At 47.1% G+C, this 20,929-nt stretch overlaps 1 protein-coding gene across 6 annotated transcripts in view; it reads right to left on the bottom strand.

The window, feature by feature from the left end:
- The window catches only part of RILPL1 (Rab interacting lysosomal protein like 1), a 63,129-nt gene extending 43,237 nt beyond the window's left edge, over positions 1-19,892 (bottom strand). For all 6 annotated transcript variants that reach the window (XM_056821878.1, XM_056821876.1, XM_056821877.1 and 3 more), the window contains exons 1-2: positions 19,587-19,892; positions 12,053-12,203 (exon numbers count right to left, since the gene is read on the bottom strand). In XM_056821878.1, the coding sequence (XP_056677856.1) occupies positions 12,053-12,203; positions 19,587-19,892 (457 nt within the window). The remainder of the gene's footprint in view (positions 1-12,052; positions 12,204-19,586) is intronic.
- Positions 19,893-20,929: the final 1,037 nt, after the last annotated feature.

A 20,929-nucleotide genomic window follows, 5' to 3' on the forward strand; every position in this document is an offset into this window, starting at 1 on the left:
CTAGTCCCTTTGGCACTGACAGCTATGTGACTTTGGGCAAGCCTTTCAAAGGACCAGTGCCAAAGGCAACTCTCTAAAGATATAAGTACAGACTACTTGCAAATTGCATTAGTGGAGGGAGTTTCCAGTCTGGGAGTTCCTCCAACTACTGGAATGACAGGTCTGGACTTGACTCATCCGCCAGTATCACTCCTGCCCCCAAGGAAGAAAATTTCAGTACCGAGCACTGTGCCTTGCAAACAGAAGGTATTTAATATATGTTTCTTGAGTTAAAATGAATGGATTTATCATATGTTAAATGTGAATAAAAATACTCTCATGATCTACCTAGGAGGGTTGTTGTGAATGAAATGCTTTGTTAAACCTTGAAGCACTGTTGAAATGAGCTTTTATTAGTGGGTTCAACAGTTGAGGCAAATCCTTTCTAAGCCTCAGTTTCTTTATCTATGAAATAGGAAAAAATAATCCATTTCCTCTCTTTCTCATACAGAGTTGTGGTGATAAAACAACATGAAATGGAGATGGAAAAATGAAGCCTTCTGCCTTCATTTATTAGCTCTGTGACCCTGGGCAAATCACTTAACCCTGTCTGCCTCAGTTTCCTCATCTGTCAAATGAGCTGGAGAAGGAAATGGCAAATAATTCCAGTATCTTTGCCAAGAAGACCCCAAAAGGGGTCATGATGAATAGGACGTGACTGAAATAGCTGGACAACCACAAAGTGAATGAAAACTATTATTCAGAGAATGACAGTACAGGAACTTGAAAAGAATAAGGGTGCAATAAGTTTTCTGTTGTAATGAATTATGACATTTAAACTATGAGGAGACTTAGGCATCATCTATCCCTCTCATTTTACGGAAGAAGAAAAGGAGACAAGGAGAAGGTAAAGCAGCTCACCCAATGTCAGATGGTGACGGGGTTGGGACCAGAATTCTGGGCTCCTCACTTCCAATCCTATATACCTTTAACTGAACCACAGCTCTCTCCTACCTTGCTTTGGTAGTTAGGATAATAATAACAGATCAATCCACAAATGTGAATCTCACTTGAGTCCAGCCTTCCTTTCTAGAAACATCATTCTCCTTTATACACTACAATTTGGCCAAACAAGCTTATTTGTTTCCACCTTTCCAGGCCTCTGCACATGGCTGAAAAGACCTCCTTCTTCACCTCTGTATAACTGAAAATCTGTTACCCTAAAAAAGAACTACATTTCCCAGGAACCCACTGACTTCCTGTTGTTACGTACTTCCTGTAGACAGGAGATATTAGGCAAGGACATGAAGGGTCCGCCTTTTTACTTCCTGTCCCAAGCTTGGTGGTGGCAAGGCTGGTGTTTGAACTGACTGATCGGCCATGGGCATGTGGTCTTTATTTTGTATCTTCTTTATTCCTTGATTTCTAATGATCATTAATAAATCTCTTAAAATATAATACTTTTATTATTGAGATTTAATTTTAACTTTTACATCTCTTAGAATTCTTAGTTTCATTCAAAGCTTTCTTTTAAAAAATTTATATATATGGGTTTTATAATCAGCAAAAATCTGCCTTCATTCCTCTTACCTTGCCCTCCCATCGAATCAAGAATAAAATATTTATAGTCAAACAAAACAAACTTCCACACAAGTCTATGTCCAAAAACCATGTCTCATTCCAAACTCTTAATCCTTCATCTCTATCAGAATAGGGTGGGAGGGAATCCTGGCTGATCATTACTCTGATCAGATTTCCTAATTCTTTCATAGCAGACTGTATTTATAAAGCTGTCTTTGTATAAACTGTTCTCCTGGTTCTGCTCACTTCACTTTGCATCACTTCATATAAGTCTTCATAGGTTTCTCTGAAACCATCCTTTCATCATTTCTTATAGCACAACAGTGTTCCATCACAATCATTTGCCATGACTCATTCACCCAACTGGTGGCTACCCTTTCGGATTTCCTATGCTTTACCTCCTCAAAAGGTGCCATGACACATATTTTTGTACCCCCTTAATTAAAGAGTTTGTCTTGCTTCAGACTAATCTCTCCCTTAAGCTCAGGTTCTTCTGTTCTCCCCCTCTCCCTTCTCCTCTTTCCCTCCTATTTCCTTGTTGATTGAAAGGTATTTCTATTCTCAATGGGGTGGGCATGTGTATGTGTGTGTGTGTGTGTGTGTGTATGTGTGTGTGTGTGTGTGTGTGAAGCACTATTTTCTGCCTGAAGCCCCCCTAGCTGCTAGTATTCCTTCCAAAGCATTTTTTTTTAACTTTTACCTTCCGTTTTGGAATCAATACTATATATTGGTACCAAGGCAGAAGAGCAGTAAGGGCTAGGCAATGGGGGTGAAGTGACTTGTCCAGGGTCACACATCTGTGAAGTGTCTGAGGACAGATTTGAACTCAGGACCTCCCATCTCTAGGCCTGGTTCTCAATCCACTGAGCTACCCAGCTGCCCCCTCCAAAGCATTTTATATTGACTTCTTATACATCTTACAATTATTTATATGCAAAGGCACTCCCCCCACCCATGTAAGATTTTTGAGGTTGAGGATTAGTTTCCATTTTGTCTTTGTATTCTCAGAGCCTGAGACATAACTGAGAGATAAATAAATACCTGCTGATGGCTTATCACCCATTTCTTGGTCCCCACTACAACCTCAGCCTGGGCTGGGTAGGGATTCCTTTGGGTAAAATAAAAAGTGAGGCTCAGTGACTTGTTTAAGGTCCTCTTGGCTAGTCTAGAAACTTGCCACAAGGGGGTAGAGTCCATATGTTAGATAACGCTTACCTTCTGGCTTAGAAACAATAGTACCAATTCTGAAGCACAAGTGTGGTAAGGGCTAGGAAATTGGGGTTAAATGATTTACCCAGGGTCACACAGCTAGGAAGTATCTGAATCCAGGACTTCCTGTCTCTAGACCTGGGTCTCTATCTGCTGAACCACCTTGCTGGCCCAATATATTGCATTTTTTTTTAACCCTTACCTTTCATTTTAGAATAGATTCTAAGGCAAAAGAGCAATACGAGTTAAGCAATTGGGGTTAAGTGGACTTGCTCAAGGTCACACAGTTAGGATGTGTCTGAGGCTAGGCTTGAACCCAGAACCTCCTGTCTTCAGGCCTAGTTCTCAATCCACAGAGCCACTTAGCTGCCCCACTTAAATAAACTCTTAAAAATTATTGCCACTACCTAGCACCACACTTTGCATACAGTAAGTGCTTAATAATGTGTGCTGAATTGCAAGTGATTTTGACCCAGTGAGTCCTTTCTCCTTTAAATCACCTATATATAAAATAATGATATAGATGTCTATATTCTATAGATAGAAATGATGCTATAGATATAATCCATAAAAATGATGATTGTGATCATGGTGGCTGACATTCATACAGTGCATTAGACTTTGTGAGATACTTTATTTTATTTATTTATAATAACCCTCACCTTCCATCTTGGAATCAATACTGGTTCCAAGGCAGAAGAGCAGTAAGGGCAATGAGTGTTAAGTGACTTGCCCAGGGTCACACAGCCAGGAAGTAGCTGAGACCAGATTTGAACCCAGGACATCCATCTCTAGGCCTGGCCTCAATCCACTAAGCCACCCAGCTGCCTGCTGTGAGATTACTTTTAAAGATATTATCTCATTTGAGCCTGTGCCATAAGTACTACAGATATTATTAACCCCATTTTATACCCAAGGAAACTCGGGTTCAGAGACATGAAGTGATTTCCTCATGATCCCACAGGGAAAATCCCAAGTCAGAGGCAGGATTCTCACCCAGGTCTCTGCAGACTTCAGGTACAATGCTCCTTTCCACCACGCCAGACTGTCCCTAAGGATCCAATCATCTCTCTGGGCCCTAATCTAGCTCCTACCAGCCAGTGCTTTTGGTCCACTTGCCATCCTGACAACCAGCTCAATTCTGACCCAGGGGGTGGTAATGGCTTTCTGAAGTATATTTATTTTATTCTGAAAAGTTTAGAGAATGACTCCAAAGCACCCACCACCTGGCAGCTCATTCTGCTCCTCTGGAACCCTGCTCTGGGTCTCTGGATCCTTGGCTCTCCCCCATCCCTGGCTAACCTCAAAGGCCCAAAGCACACAGGGTTCCCTCTGCCAAGCCCAACATTCCAGGAGCACATTATCATTTGACACCAGGCCTGTGTCCAGAGTCTGTCTCCTTGGACCTGGCCCAGCCACCTGCACAGAAATGCCAGACATTTTCACCCCTTGATGTCTTTTTCCATCCATGTAGCTCTCACTGCCTCTGTCCTGGATCACCCCAAATTGATACAGGCACTTTGTTGTCTATGGCCAGGGTACCCATCTGTCTGCCTGTCTGTTCCTATAAAGAGGGGAGAAAGGGAGGAAGGAAGGGAAGGAGGGAGGGAGGGAGGGGGAGAGAGAGAGAGAGAGAGAGAGAGAGAGAGAGAGAGAGAGAGAGAGAGAGAGAGAGAGAGAGAGAGAGAGAGAGAGAGAGAGAGGAGAGAGAGAGAGAGAGAGAGAGAGGAGAGAGAGAGAAGAGACAGAGAGAGAGAGAGAGAGGGAGAGAGAGAGAGAGAAGGAGAGAGAGAGAGAAAGAGACAGAGAGAGAGAGAGAGGGAGAGAGAGAGAGAGAGAGAGAGAGAGAGAGAAGGAGAGAGAGAGAAAGAGACAGAGAGAGAGAGAGAGAAGGAGAGAGAGAGAGAAGGAGAGAGAGAGAGAAAGAGACAGAGAGAGAGAGAGAAGGAGAGAGAGAGAGAGAGAAGGGGAGAGAGAGAGAAAGAGAGAGAGAAGGAGAGGAGAGAGAGAGAGAAGGGAGAGAGAGAGAGAAGGAGAGGAGAGAGGAGAGAGACAGAGAGAGAGAGAGAGAGAGAAGGAGAGATAGAGAGAGAGAGGGAGAGAGAGAGAAGAGAGAGAGAGAAGGAGAGGAGAGAGAGAGAAGGAGAGAGAGAGAGGGAGAGAGAGAGAGAGAGAGAGAGAGAGAGAGAGAGAGAGAGAGAGGAGAGAGAGACAGAGAGAGAGAGAGAGAGAGACAGAGAGGGAGAGGAGAGAGAGACAGAGAGGGAGAGAGAGAGAGAGAGAGAGACAGAGAGAGACAGAGAGAGAGACAGAGAGGGAGAGAGAGACAGAGACAGAGACAGAGACAGAGACAGAGAGAGAGTTGGGGAGGGGGAGGGGGAGGTTGTTTTTGTCCTTGTTGTGTTCTCGTAGTCTGCCATGCAAAATAAAAATAACCTGGGAAGGCATGCATGGCATCTGCTTGGGTATTGCCACTCGAGAGTGGCTGCTAGATGGAGAGCCTTCAGAACTAGCCGAGCCAGGCTGCCTGCTCTCTGTAGGAGCTGGCCTGTAGAACACTGCACCCAGGGACAATTCCTCTATCTCAGCAGCTTGCTGGATGCTCTTTGTTTGCTGGGGGATCGTAGCAAGATTCTGGCTCAGAAGGGGTGGAGGCAGTATCTGGGGGTCGTTGCTGCCACATCCAGCTCCCTTAGGTTACGTGTCACGACGATGATCTTGGGACCTGTCCGATCACCCCCAAGAGGTCAGCTGCGGGGCTTCCAGGGAATACAACCAGTTGAAGGTGACTTCAGAAGGCAACTGACTCCCTAAAGGGTTAGGGACTGGGTCGGTGATTTCTTTGGTCTAAAAATCTCTCTGATGAGGAAGTTTCCTTTTCCAAGGCCGGCCCCCACTTGAGATGCAAGGAAGCACTGCCGAGTTGGGTGATTTCCCCTCCAGCATCCAAGGCGACACTGAAACCCAAGTCTTCTGGGCTCTGAGGCTACCACACCAGGATGCCGCTTAGTCCGGTGCCTGGGCTATCGGCTCATCAAGCGAAGCCGCCCAGGGCTTTGGTAGAACTCTTCTCTCCTTCCCTGGGAGGGTAGAGCTTTCTCTGGGGGACACTGGGCATGAGTTTATCTTCCAGGTAGGGAGAGCTGGGAGTGTCTCCCCTTGGAGACAAGAATGTCAGACATCTAGATCACAGATCCAGGGCTGGGGAGGGACCCAAGAACTCATCTATCCAACACCCTCATTTTACAGAGAAGAAAACTGAGGCCACAGAGTGAGCAACTTGCCTAATTTTACATAGGCAGCAAGTAGCTGAGCTGAGATTAGAACACAGGTCCTCTCACTTCAAAGCTAGCCCTCTTTCCACTAAGCAATGGGACAGAAAGTATCGTGGATTGAGATTTAGGGGTCCTGGGATAGCTTTCTGGTTCATCCACTCATTGGCTATGCAATTTCCTCTTCTGGTACCTCAGTTTTTCTCCATTAGGGAAATAAAGGGTTGGATTAGATGGTCTTTAGGAATCCTTCTAGTTTTGTCTTTCATTTATTCTAGAGAGAGCTACACGTTGGGGATGCGCTAAAAAAGGCAGAAGGCAGCTAGTTGGGGAAGTGGATAAAGTACTGGGCCTGGAGTCAGGAAGACCTATATTTTGAATCCAGCTTCAGATGCGTCCTAGTTGTGTGACCCTGGGCAAGTCATTTCACTCTGTTTACCTCAGTTTCCTCATCTGGAAAATGACCTAAAGAAGGAAATGGCCACCACTCCAGTATCTTTGGCAAGAAAACTCCATTTGAGGTCATGAAGAAGAGTCAAACACGACTGGACAACAACCCAACAATAAATTAGAAGGGAGAGAAGAGGGCTCTAAGCAGCTGGCTTCCAGATTAAACTTTAATATATAGAACAGCCCTGAAAGCCTCCAGACTTGTGTCCCAGCATAGTCCCAGTCCATAGGCGAGGACTGTCACCTCCACCAAAAATAATCCCCCTTTCCTTCTGGAGTACCACCCATCTTCCAAGTCACCCCGTTTCCACGAAACTTTCTCCTGATTGGTCCCCGCCACAATCTGGGTCTCCTCTGAATTCCTAAAGCCCCTACAGACAGTATCATACCATCTCCTACAGTTACTATGGCCTGATCATCTGTCTTCCCTCCCCTCCCAGAGTAGATGCTCCCCCAGAGCGAGGACCATGTTTCCTTTTTCTCTTCTATCCCTCACAATGAGCATCTGTGCACACGTTTGCCAGAAGCATTATTTAAAAATTAATTTGGCTCATTCCAATCTAAGCATTTCTGCTTTGGGGTTGGAGGAGAGAAGCATCAAAGAGACAGGGCCACCCCACAGTTCTAAAAATCGCCTTTTAACCAAGAAATTTTAAGAGTTACAATTCACGGCTCTCTTGACAAGAATCTACAGTCACAATTGGGCAAAGGTTCAATTTAGTGACAGTTAAATGAACAATTTGCTTTCTCAAAAAGAATAGCAGTGTGAGTGGCTCAATGGATGGAGAGCCAGGCCCAGAGATGGGAGTTCCTGGGTTCAAATCTGACCTCAGATATTTCCTAGCTGTGTGACCCTGGGCAAGTCACTTACCTCAACTGCCTAGCCTTTGCCACTCTTCTGTTTTATAACTGATACAATAGCAGAAGGCAAGGGTTTAAAAAAAATAAAAAGAATATCACCAAGCTTTTGGCACATCTCAGAGAATCATTTTCTGAAAATCATTCAATCTGTCTTTGACTATAACCTGGGGATTCTCCTTTTCAGTTATTAAAGGTGATCTCAAGAAATGCTTATTAAGTGAAGAAATCAAAAACGTCTTCCTTCCCTTGAGCATCATTCTAATCTTGTCAAGGTCGATCCTTCTTGGGCTGATCAGAAGACAGGAGGGCAGGAGTGTTTAGGGAATTGGCCATTAAAAAAGGCTGATGGGTTTCTCTTTCCTCTTAGTGCAAAGGCTTTCATAGAATATGTACATTTTTTTCTTAATCTTTATAAAGGAAGCACTGCGGTTGGGGCTAAAGGAGACACGAGGAAGGGCTGTCCCAAAGCAGAATGGGCTGCCCTAGCTGTTAGTCTAGCTGTGACTAGAACCTGGTGGCCTGGGGCCTTAGTCTTAGCTTTCATGCTAGGCAGATCTTGGTCCAAGTCAGCCCTCGGACACATCCCAGCAGCATGACTTAGCCTCTCGATGATCGACATCAGAGGTAAGCCACATTGTAGAGTGTAACCCAAACCAGGTTCAAATGTAATGTGGAAATATTTAGCAAAATAAAAATATAATAGAACATAGATAATGTTCATATGTGGTTTTCTCAGTCAATATGTGCCCCCGTTTACAGTTTCTATTTGAGTTTGACACCACTGATATAGGCAGCTCCCTAAGATTATAAACTGCAGAGAAGGGGCTGACCTGGATTGGTTGGGAATTCCAATTGGGAATTCCCATTACTAATGAAATCACAAATCCAAATTCTATCCTTCTAGGGCCTAACAGACATACTGAGCCCTTTTCATGATCACCTTTTAGGGTTTTCTTCCCCGTTAGGACTGTAACCTTTTTAAGGGCAGGAACTGTCTTTCTGTTTGTATACCCAGAATTTGGCCCAGTTCCTGTAACATGTTGATCAATTGTCCAATCTTCATGACTCCATTTGGGGTTTTCTTGGCAAAGAACTGGTTCTCCAGCTCATTTTACAGATGAGGAAACTGAGGCCAATAGGTTCAAGTGACTTGCTCAGAGTCGCACAGCTAGAGGGAGACCTCCAGATCATTTTACAGATGAGGAAATTGAGGCAAACAGGGCTAAGTGACTTGCCCAAGGTCACATAGCTAAGGCCATATCTGAGGCCAACTCTGAGCTCACGAAGATGAATCTTCCTGACTCCACCTAATGCTTGCCTGGTAGATGGTAGATAGATACTGAATAAATATTTACTAATAGGTAACCGATAAATAGTAATAGGTTTAAATTTGGAGAAGGAGAGTATTTTCTTGTTATTTATTAATTGCTTGCCTGGTAGATGGTAGATACTGAATAAATGTTTACTAATAGGTAACCGATAAATAGTAATGAGTTTAAATTTAGGGAAGGAGAGTAATTTCTTGTTGTTATTTATTAAATATAAAATTTTCTTTGAATCAACAAAAAAGGGAAAGAACCTACTTATAATTCTTTGTGGTGACAAAGAATTGGAAATTGAAAGGATGTCCATCAACTGGAAATGGCTGAACAAATACTATTGTGCTGTAAGGAATCATGAACAGGATGATTTCAGAAAAATTGCAAAGACTGCATGAACTGATGCAGAGTGAAATGAGCAGAACCAAGAGAACATGGTACACAGTAACAACAATACCATGGGATGATTAACTGTGATAAACTTAGCTACTCTCAAGAAAAGATCCAGGACAATTCTGAAGGACTTAAGATGAAGAATGCAGTCCACCTCCAGAGAATGACTGTGGGAGTCAGAATGCAGATCAAAGCAAATGACTTTTCACTTTAGTTTATTTGTTCTTTTATTTTGGGATCTTGGTTTTATAGATTATTCTCTTACAAAAATGAACAATATGGAAATGGGTTTTGCAATAAAACATGGATAAGCCAGATTGAATTGCTTGCCAGCTCCGTGAAGGGGCAGAGAGAGAAGGGGGAGGAGGAGACAATTTGGATTATGTAATTTCTGAAAACTTAAGTGGCAAATTGTTATTACATGAAATTGTTAAAATAAAATATCTTTACAAATAATAAACAGGCTTTCTTTGAGGTCCATCCATAAGGACTTCAAGTAAAAGTAATTTAAAATGTTCTACATTTGGCATGGAAAGGAAAAGAAGGATAAGCTGCAGAGAGAGAGAGACAGGGAGAAAGGGAGAGAGAGAGAGAGAGAGAGAGAGAGAGAGAGAGAGAGAGAGAGAGGGAGAGAGAGAGAGAGAGAGAGAGAGAGAAGGAGGGAGAAAGAGGGATGGAGAGAGAGGGAGGGGGAGAGCGAGAGGGGGAGAGAGAGAGGAGGGGACGAGGGGGAGAGAGAGGGAAAAAGGAAGAGAGAAGGGGGGAGAGAGAGAGGGAGAGAGAAGGAGGGGGAGAGGGAGAGGGGGAGAGAGAGGGAGAGGGGAGAGAGAGGGAGAGAGAAAAGAGGGGGAGAGGGGGAGAGAGAGGGAAAAGGGAGAGGGGGGAGAGAGAGAGGGAGAGGGGGAGAGAGAGGGAGAGAGAAAGGAGGGGGAGAGGGGGAGAGAGAGGGAGAGAGAAAGGAGGGGGAGAGAGAGAGGGAGAGAGAGAGGGAGGGAGGGAGAAAGAGGGAGAGAGAAAGAGAGAAAGAGAGCTGGGGAAGGTCTGTTAGCACTTAGTGAGAGGGAGAATTTAACATTGCCACAAGCTGAGGGAATGCCCAGACACAGAGCTTGGTTTGGATGATGCAAGTCAACCCTGATACACTTTTTGCTTTGGCCCAGCCTAGCTGGTCCCTCCTGGGAGCCCCCACACCCTCCATGGAATGGGAAGGAGCGAGCAGGCTCTCAGCTGGTCCCAGCTTCTCTAGGACTTGCATGATGGCATGTCAGTGCGTGCTAGGCATCCCGTCCAGCTGGCCTGCTTGGCTGGGCTGTTTAAGTTGGCAGTTCCTTGGGCATGAGGTCTGTGCCCGTTATCTTTCATGGAGGTGTGGCAGGGGGATTTGTGCCTTACACCGGTAAGCATGCCAATAGAGATAACAATGTGGAACCTGTTCTCTTCCTCTGACTCTCTCTGAGGCTTTTAGTGCTCCAGTCATTTTAATGGTGCTAAGCCCCAGCCTCCTAAGGGCCCTTCAGGATACAGAATTATCTCCCATGGGCCTTTGAGTCACTGGGCTTTCTCCTACAGGATTATCCCAGCATAATCATTGATAAGACTTACCCCAGCTCACCAAAGACCCTTGTCGGTGCCTTCCACGAAGTGCTCAGAGGTGGGGGTGGATAGGAAGGGCATGGCAGGGAGGCTCTTCTATGTGCCCCTAGCCCAGGCTGGAAAGAATGAATCTTTCTGGCAGTTAGAGAGCACAGTGGATAGACTGCCAGGTCTGGAGTTGAAGACCTGATTTCAAATCTGACCTCAGACACTTCCTAGTTGTGTGACCCTGGACAAGTCACTTGACCCCCATTGCCTAGTCCTTACCACTCTTCTTCCTTGGAACAAATACCCAGGATTGATTCTAAGATGGAAGGTAAGGGTCAAAAAAAAAAAGAGTTGATACTAAGACAGAGGTAAAGGATTTTAAAAAAAGAGAAGAAAGAAGGAAGGAGAAAAGAGAAAGAAGAAAGAAGAAGAAGAAGAAGAAGAAGAAGAAGAAGAGAAGGAGGAAGAGGAGAAATCTTGGTCTGAGGTTCAACAGCTCCCAAATCCCCATAATAGTTGACCTAACAAGAAATCTGCCATATCTTTACTCAGTATTTAAATGACTCAGGTTTGGAGCCCAGGCTTGACACCAACTGGCTCTGTGGCTTTGGCCAAGAGATCTCTCTATGCCTCAGTTTCTTTATTTATGCACCCAATTAAATCTTCTGCTCCCACAAGTTTCCACAGTTGAACTAGTGTCTTCTGAGGGCTCTGGAGGTTGTTTTGATCAGATGGGGGGGTAGGGTCTGAAATGATCCTGAGGGTACTATGAGGATGTGGGAAAATGAGAGAAAACCAATGGCGTAACAGAAAGAGCATTAGACTCATATTTAGATTGCTAGGACACAGGTTCAAATGAAAAATTCTGCCACCTCTTTTCTGTGTGACTTTGGGCAAATTATTTCCCCTCTTGGAGGCCTCAGTTTCCTCATCTGTAAAATGAAGGGTTGGACTAGATGCTCTCTAAGCTCCCTTCCAGTCCTAAATCCACACCACTCGCTGTTGTCCCCCAGTTCAGGAAGTTACTAGCTAAGGTGAGCCTGGGTTCATTCTGCCACTTCTTTGAGCCTCTGTTTTCTCATCTGTAAAATGGAGATAATAATATCTGTATTACCAGCAAATGAGGCAAGTGCCCTGTATACTGTAAGGTGCTATAGAAATGGTATCTAGTGTTATTATTCTGATGAGCAATGATTCAATTCAGGAAGTATTTATTTCAGAAGCATATACTGTGTGCCAAGAACTTTCTGAGGGGCTGGTGAAAGAGAGACAAAAGTGACGCCATCCCTGCCCTCCAGGAGCTTCCATTCTATTGGGAGAAACCTCCTTCAGGTGCGTGCACATGCGCACACACACACACACACACACACACACACACATGTACGTCTTCTTCTTGGCGCCTCTTACCTTCCTGCTTCTGGAAGTCTTCCTCGGTGAAACTAAGGTCCTTATGGGACAGGTTAGTCATCAGCTGCTTGTTCTCCTCCTGCAATTGGGCGATCTGCGTGAGAAGGTCCTGGGCTTCCCCTCTCCAGACATCCTCCACGAGTTCTAGCTCCTAGAGGTGAAGTCCAGGGGGACAAAGGGTAAATGGCCCCGGCTCCAGACGGAGACCCCTGGGGCTCCCCAGGAAACTGACAGCTGCTTCCGCTCCCCCCTCCCCGAGCAGCATTGAGCTCTGCTCCTCTCCCAGCGATAGCGGCACCTTTTAGCTGTGCTTTGACTCCGAGAGATGAGAGGACCAAGGATCTGGGAGCATGAAAGGGCTTCGGAGTCGATGAGGAATGTTAGGCTCATAGATGTGACTTGCCCAAGGTCATGCAGACCAAAGTGAAAAGAAACCTCAGAGGCCATCTAGTCCAACTTCCTTAATTTTCAGAAGAGGAAACTGAGGTCCTAATGGGGCTGTCACTTGCTAGAGGTCCTCTAAGGGACATTGGAGGGCTAGGATTCAAACTGGGTCATAGAGGATCCCAGATGGAGAGCTGGGAGGAGCTCAGCCATCACCTAATCTAATCTCCTCATTTTACAGATAAGGAAACTGAGGCCCCAGATAGGTTAAGGTTACTTGTAAGTGCCAGGAAGGGACAGCCAGTGGGGGAGAAAGAAGTGGGTGCTCTACTAAAGCTAAGGACCCCCAAATACCATCCGGACAATCAGCCTGAGATGGCCCCAGGGTCACCAGGCAAAGCAGGTACTCGCTCCTTTCCCTGAAGCCCCCTCCCCATCCTCCATCGGGTACTTGTCATGTGTGGGCACTTTCCGATGGCAAAGATCAGTGACGGAGCTGCCCTGGCCCAAACGCTTCATCTGCCTGCACCACACCTGGCAATGGGCCTTTCCCAGGGGTTGCCACTGCGGTCACTGGGTCTGTACTGGCGGCTTTTCCTCCTGGTAAGCCTTGTCAGGGCTTAGGCTGCACCTGGCTGGCCTCTGAGAACCCAAAGGCACCACCGCCAGGCACCAAGCAAGGTTTCAACCAAGAACTTGATTTCAAGTCCCCGAAAATGTGGGGGAAGGGGCAGCAGTGCTGCTGAAGCCCCTCAGGAAGGCCCCAAGTCATATCCCTTTCTTTGCCCTTATCTGATCAATACCTTTTGGAAGGATAGGAAGAGGGGAAGGGGGAGAGAGGGGAACAGTGGCTAGAGGACCTGGGGCACAGCTTAGTAAATCCTCATCTGGTGTGCCTAGAGTGCTGGGCTAAGAGTCAGGAAGACCTGAATTCAAACCCTACCTCAGATACTTACTTGCTTTGTGACCCTACGCAAGTCACTTAACCTCTCCCTGCCTCAGTTTCCTCATTTGCAAAATAAGAATCTATATTTTAAAAGCCTTACCTTCTATCTTGGAATCCATATTGGTTCTAGGACAGAAGAGTGGGAAGGGCTAGGTATTGGGGGTTAAATGACTTGCTGGGAAGTGTCTGGGGCCACAGTTGAACCAGGAGCTCCTGACCAAAGCCTAACTCTCTATCCACTGAGCCACCTACTGTCTCTGTAAAATAAAAATATAGGTAACAACTACTTCACAGGTTGATATGAGGATCAAATGAGATAACATATAAACTCTGCATATTTGTGTATCTTGGACTCACTTTATGAATACTAGTTATAATCATCATTGTTTTTATCACTATTGTTACCTGGGCAAAAATTACGGATGGGGTGGGGGGATAGACAGTGACAGAGATACAGAGAGAGAGAGAGAGAGAGAGACAGAGAGACAGAGAGAGACAGAGAGACAGAGAGAGAGAGAGAGAGAGAGAGAGACAGAGACAGAGACAGAGACAGAGAGGGAGAGAGAGACAGAGACAGAGAGAGAGACAGAGAGAGAGGAGACAGAGAGAGAGAGACAGAGAGAGGGAGAGAGACAGAGAGTGAGAGAGACAGAGAGAGACAGAGAGAGAGAGACAGAGAGAGGGAGAGAGACAGAGAGTGAGAGAGACAGAGAGAGAGAGACAGAGAGAGGGAGAGAGACAGAGAGAGAGAGAGAGACAGAGAGAGAGAGACAGAGAGAGAGAGGGAGAGAAACAGAGAGAGAGAGATGGAGAGAAAGAGAGAGAGAGAAGGAGAGAGAAAGAGAGAGAGAGACAGGGAGAGGGAGAGACAGAGAGAGAGAGAGACAGAGACAGAGAGGGAGAGGGAGAACTGTTCAGTTCTACCCAACTCAATCTTAACCAACAGCCATAGCAACCTCTCTCTAAGGAGGAAACAGCCTGGAAAATACCCTGGGAGTTTATATTAATTAGGCAGACAGGTACCCTTAGAGGCCCAGAGCTTACTGAGCCTTCAAACCCTGTTCTTGAAGTATATATGTGCTTCTAAAATATATTTTTTTGTTTTGCACATCGACACCATTTTTAATAATTGTTTTCTGGCATTTGACAATTCATGTTCCCTCTCTCCTCCCCTCTCCTCCTCCGCCACTCCTGAATGGGAGGTAAAATGGTATAGATTATACACTGGGATTATGTATTTTATAAACAGATTGTTTCCCCCATTAGGTGGTAAGCTCCTTGTGGGCAGGGGCTGTTTGGGCACACTGTGTGGCACCTTTTAAGGATTTAATAAGTGCTTTGTTACCTGAATAATGTTTCAGGCTGGCATCCCATTCTGCCTTCCTTTCCTCCTTTAGTCTTTGGGCCTTTATCCATGCCCTTCCCTTCCTCCTTATTCCTTGCTTCTTCCCGTTTAACCTCCCTCTGAGCCATCTTCCTAGCCTTGTTCTATATTTGTGGCTCGCTTCTCAACTCTCTCCCTTCTTCCTTGTAAATGGCTTCCTAAATCCTCCTCCTTCCAGGAAATCCTGCCCTATTCACTGGGAAGAGAGAGATAATCTTGGGAGAAGCTGGCATGAATTCAAAGGAAAACAAGACCTTTGATTGACAACCACCACCAACAGGCCTAATGGATGCCGGGGGGAGGCCCTGGCTCTGGCAGAGAAGGAAGAACGAAGACGAGAGCCTAGTGCAAGTACCACATACCCCCTGGGGTTCCAAACACCCAGGACCCTAGGTTTAGGCCGTGGAAGGGTCCTGGGAAGGCCATCTAGCCCACCTCCCTCATTTTACAGATGGAGGGATACTGAGAGTCCGAGGACGGAATGAATTGCCAGGGGTTTCCCCAGATACAAATGACAGGTCTGCCATTCACACCCAGGTCTGCCATCTAGTTAGTGTTCTCTGTCTCCCTTGTCCAGGCTCCCCCTCCTCCAACTCTTAGGGAAGCCTCTTCCAGCTGACTAGAGGAGAGGCAGGTAGAGGCCTACCACTAACCCGGTGATTCATCAGCCACACCTCTTTTGGGCAAGTCATCCGGTCTCCTCACGCCTCAGTACCTTTCTAGGCTAGTCAATTAAAAAACAGTTATTAAGCACAACGATAGAGATACAAGCTCATCTTCCTGAGGTCAAATCTGGCCTTAGACACTTCCTAGCTATATATCCCTGGGCAAGTCATTTCACCCTGTCTGCCTCAGTTTCCTCATCTGTCAAATGAGCTGGAGAAGAAAATGAAAAAACCACTCCAGTATCTTTGGCAAGAAAATCCAAATGGAAAAATGGGAAAGGACCTGCTTGTGGTGGCAAAGAATTGGAAACTAAAGGGAACATCAACTGGGGAATGGAGGAAGAAATTATGGTATGCTATGATGGAATATTATTTTGCTATAAGGAATGATGAGCAGGAGGATTTCAGAAAGAGCTGGAAGACCCTGGTGTTGAACTGATGCAGAGTGAAACAAGCAGATCCAGGAGAACACTGTATACAGTAACAGCAATATTGTGGGCATGACCGAATACGACAGACTTGGCTACTATCAGCAGTACAATGATCCAGGACAATTCCAAGGGATGTAAGACAAAGAATGCTCTCCACCTCCAGGGAAAGAACTGCCAGAGTAGAGATGCAGATGAAACTTACCATTTTTTCACTTGTTTATTTGGGTGTATGGTTTGGGAATTTTGGTTTTATAAGATTATTCACTTACAAAAATGAATAATATAGAAACATGTTTGCATGATAATATATGTTTAACCCAGACTGAATAGCTTGCCAGCTGTGACAGGGGGTAGAGAAAAAGGGAGGGAGACAATTTGGATCATAACTTCAGAAAACTTATGTGGAAATTTATTACATGGAATTGGTAAAAAAAAAATAAATCAAGTACCCTGGAAAAAACAAAAAGAAAGAAGAAGAAAGAAAGAAAGAAAGAAAGAAAGAAAGAAAGAAAGAAAAGAAAGAAAGAAAGAAAGAAAGAAAGAAAGAAAGAAAGAAAGAAAGAAAGAAAGAAAGAAAGAAAGAAAGAAAGAAAGAAAGAAAGAAAGAAAAGAAAGAAAGAAAGAAAGGAAGGAAGGAAGGAAGGAAGGAAGGAAGGAAGGAAGGAAGGAAGGAAGGAAGGAAGGAAAGGAAGGAAGGAAGGAAGGAAAGAAGGAAGGAAGGAAGGAAGAAGGAAGGAAGGAAGGAAAGAAGGAAGGAAGGAAGGGAGGGAGGGAGGGGAGGAAAGGAGGGAGGGAGGGGAGGAAGGAAGGAAGGAGGAAGGAAAGAAAACCAAATGGGGTCACAGAGAGTCAGATGCTTCTACAAAACAAGGTGAACAACAAACCACAGAGACACAGAGTTAAAAAAGGACCCAGCCCTGGCCTCAGGAGGCTTACTTTCTACAGGAGAGCTCAGAAGAGTGTGTAACACAACTAAGTAAAATATAGATGAGGGAGGGATAGGGACAAAGGAGAATTGAGACAAAGAGCTCAAGGAAAATCTGAGGAGGATGGAACACTTTTAAGGTGAAGGAAGGAAGTTAAGGAGACTGAAAGGCGGAACCTAAGAAGGCACAAGGCAGGAGCTGTTATGTTAAGTCAGGGGAAACATAGACCAATGGAAAAACTTTCTATGTATTTCCAGTGTTTAGCGCTTTGCCTGACATAGAACAAGCATCTGATACATGTTTGTCAACTGACTAACTAACCCAATTGGTCTTAGAGACCAAATTGAGAAGTCTGAGTTCTATCTAGCTGAAATAAGTTGCTGGCAACTGGCAGTTTTGGAGCAGGGTGAACAAAATGGGGAGTTTGGATTAGATGTTCTCTAAAGTTCCGAAGGCAGCGACGTATCTCAGTGGATAGATAGAGTCAGAAAGACCAGATTTCAAATATAACCTCTGACAGGCACTACCTGTGTGACCCTGGGCAAGTCACTTAAACTCTGCCTAAACCAATGGAGGAGGCAATGGCAAACCACTCTAGTATCTTGTTCTCTAAAAAAAAAAAAAGCACAAAACCATCCTTATCTTCTGTCTTAGAATTGTTAGTAAGTATCTGTTCCAAGGCAAAAGAGTGGTACAGGCTAGGCAATGGGGGTTAAGAGATTTGCTCAGGGTCACACAGCTAGGAAGTGTCTGAGGCCGGATTTGAGCCTAGGACCTTCTAACTTGCTCTATCCACTGAGCCATCTAGCTGCCCCTACTCTTCCCAAGAAAACCCCATTCAGGGTCACAAAGAGCTGGACAGGACTTAATGACTGACTAAGGAGGTACCTTTAAACTCAAAGCTTTTGTGATGTCTGGGGGCTGCCATGGGGCTCTCTCAAGGGAGGGGGTCCCCAAAAGCATATGACAGTTATGTGAAGGGGTGGCCACCCTGTCCTTGAGACCGCCCCCCCCCATCTCCCTTTTAGCCATTCCTCACTTTGGCCCTGCTTCTAACTCCAGGTGTGACCTTGGTCAATTCAGTCACTCTTCTTTGGGATCCAATTTCCTTCCTGGGAATAACAACTCTGACTTAGCTTGCCCGGGAGCAGGGCCACAAAGAAGCTTCATGGGAACAGGGACCCTAAGGTTCTAAGTAAAGAGCCAGACTTCTTTGATAAGCCCAATGACAAGCAAAAAAAAAAAAAGGAGCCAAGCAAACAGCACATGACAGGCTGTACTCTGAAAACAGCTTTTAAAAATACTGCAAAGAACCAGCCCATCAGATTCCATGAGAGCTGATGACCCTCCTAGTCAGATCAGCCAAGTGACTGTCCTGAAGTCCCACAGCAAATAAGAGGCAGGCTTAGATCTCTTCTCCCTCAGTCCCCAGATCTCTTCTCCAAAGGGGGTTTCCCCTGATTTCCTCTTGACCCCCCCAAAAAAAGTGGGTCTTAAAGGATCTGCCTGCATCGACACTGGCCTCAAGTGACAGAAGGAAACCACATGTCTTACCACTTCCTTCTTCCCTGGTGTCCAGGCTTTAGGGGGACTACCTTGGTGTCTGTCTCTGGTTCTGATCCACAAACCCCAAGTGGTTGGAGGGGGACACAGTGAGGAAGGGGGCACCTGTAAGGCTTCCCCAGAAAACTTCCCTTTTCTCCACATCCTCTCTGCTTTCCATAAAAAGAAGGAAACAGGGTCAGCCCAATAGAATCCCAGGCTCCCTCTCTGTAGACTCTTCGGTTGGGACAGGGAAAGGCCCTGTGGATGCAAGCCTTTGAAGAAGTCAGGAAGTTTGGGTTGGAGCTGAGAGATGAGGAGACAGAGGAATGGGTGGGCCTTGCCCCAAAGCCATGCCCAGATGGAATTCCTGGACCCTAACTGGCTGAAGATCAACTAAGTGTTTTCTGTTTTAGAAATCATCAGGTTGCATGTGATAAACTGCCAGAAAAAAGATGAATTTTTTCCTTTCAGCCCCTCCTTCTGCTCCTCCTTTCCTTATTCCTCACTTTCCAACCTCTCACTCTGCTGAGTTCCCCAAGTCTCTAATTCCAAATCCAGCTCACTTCTGAAACTGCTGACTCTTCTTGCTCTCTTGAGGCCCCCTTCCTCTCCTTCTCTCCAGGCTCCTACGACTTTAGGTGGAGAGTTTAGGTGGAGAGTAATGAGACATGCCAGGGTCCTAAGAAAGCATCCAATCCAACTCTTTTTAGCAGACTGGTAAACTGAGGCCCAGAAGGGAAAAAAGGACTCTTGTCCAAGGTCACCTATCAATTAGTTCCAACCCAGGTCTTCTTGAATCCAAGTCCAGCACTCAACCAACCATGGATTATCTAGCTCCTTGTCTCAGAAGTGAGTAAACCAAGGCTCAGAAAGGAGAAAGGACTTGTCCAAGGTCACTGGGCTCTTAAATGTGATTGGCATGCAAGGTCTCCTGATTCTCAGTCGAGGATTCTGCTTACTACTGACTACCTCCATCAACTTCTTAACTTGGGAGAGGAAAAGGACTAGAGCAAGGTCAAGGGTCCAGTGAGATCAGGACCTGAGACTTCCTCCTCCTAACCATGCCTTTCTTTCCCACCAACTCCATGCCTCGATTTCTCTCTAGGACCTCTTCCCTTCTCCCCGGCTCTTGTTTTTCCAGCCTCCTCCTCCTCTCCCACCCGGCCTCTGCCTTCGCCCCCATCACTCTTCACTCCTCGGCTCCCAAGCCCAGCGCTCCCCTCCCCTCCTTCCCTTCTCCTCCCCCAGGGCACCTTTTGATGCTTCCTCTCCTTCTCGATACGGTCCATCCTCTCCAGGCGGAGCCGGTCGAGCTCGAGGCGCAGCTCATCCAGCTCGGGGCTGACGTGGTGGCGGCTGACCAGCACCTCGAGGATCTCCAGCACCCGCACCACCTTGGGCATGAGGCGCCCGATAGCCTCGCAGCCATGCTGATCAATGACCCGCTCGAACTCGTGGCCCACTATCGAGGCGATGTCATACACATCCATCACGGTCAGTTCGGCCACATTCTTCTCCAGCACGGACGTGGCCTCCGGGCCCCCACCGCCGTCCTCCATGGTCGGAGAGCTGGGGAATCCGGGGGCCAGGGGGTTCCCCCTCCCCTCTTCGTCAGCGCGCAGTCGACCCCCTCCCCCAGCCTTGAACTAGCCCAACTTGCAAACTTGCGGCCACTCCGCGGGGAACCAAGCGGGAAGCGAGGCGGCTCGCGGTTCTCCCTGGCCCCGGCTCTGGTCCGCAGCCTCCTCCCGGCCCCTCACTCGGGCATCTGAGGCCGGGAGCCAGGCCCGGCAGTAGCAGCAGCAGGAAGAGGACGAAGACGACGACGACCAGCAGCTGGGGCTGCAGCAGAGGCAGTTCCCTCCGATGCGCTCCTTCTCTGTCCTCTCCTCTTCTTTCTCGCTCTCTCCCTCTCTCCCTCCTCCTCCTCCTCCTCCTCTAGGTCTCTCCCTTCTCCCTCGCCCGGCTCCGCGGTTCCTATCGCTGGAGGCTGTCACAAAGCTGGGGGAGGAGGAGAAGGAGCGAGGGAGGGGTGCGAGCGTGCGCAGGCCTGCAGAGGCTCCCAAGTTGGGAATGCGTGCGGGCCGGAGCGGACGGGATAGCCGAGCAGCGGCCAGGGCTGCCCTCGGAAACACTTCTGCGCGAGGGTCGCTCACCGCCAGCTCTCCGCCCACACCCCTTTCCCGAGGGGAGGGGCCGGGCCCCAGCTGCTCCCGGGAACTTTGCGGGGGGGGTGCGTGGGGAGGCGGCAGAGTGGACGCCGGGATGGAGGGAGGGCCGAGAGGAAGGAGAGGGGCGCGGCCCGGGGTGGTAGGGGGATGGATGTTGCCCCTCCGGGAGCCGGGGAGGCGGTGCTTGGGCCAGCTGTCTTAGCCTGGGAGAGGGGAGGGAGAGTCTTCCCGTCCCGCGGAGGAGATGGATTCCCTCGCCCACTCATTCCGGACCTTTCCTTTCCACAGCCTTCCCCCTCCCCTCCCAACACACCCCAGCCCGAAGAAGCCTGGTTTCCTCGGGCCCTTTAAATGCCGAAAGTGGCTGAAATCCACACCCCCGCTCCCTGGCGATGCTGTAGCCCACGGCTTCCTCTCCGCCCCCA

This window comes from Monodelphis domestica, chromosome 3 (genome assembly GCF_027887165.1).
Source record: "Monodelphis domestica isolate mMonDom1 chromosome 3, mMonDom1.pri, whole genome shotgun sequence".
NCBI lineage: Eukaryota > Metazoa > Chordata > Mammalia > Didelphimorphia > Didelphidae > Monodelphis > Monodelphis domestica.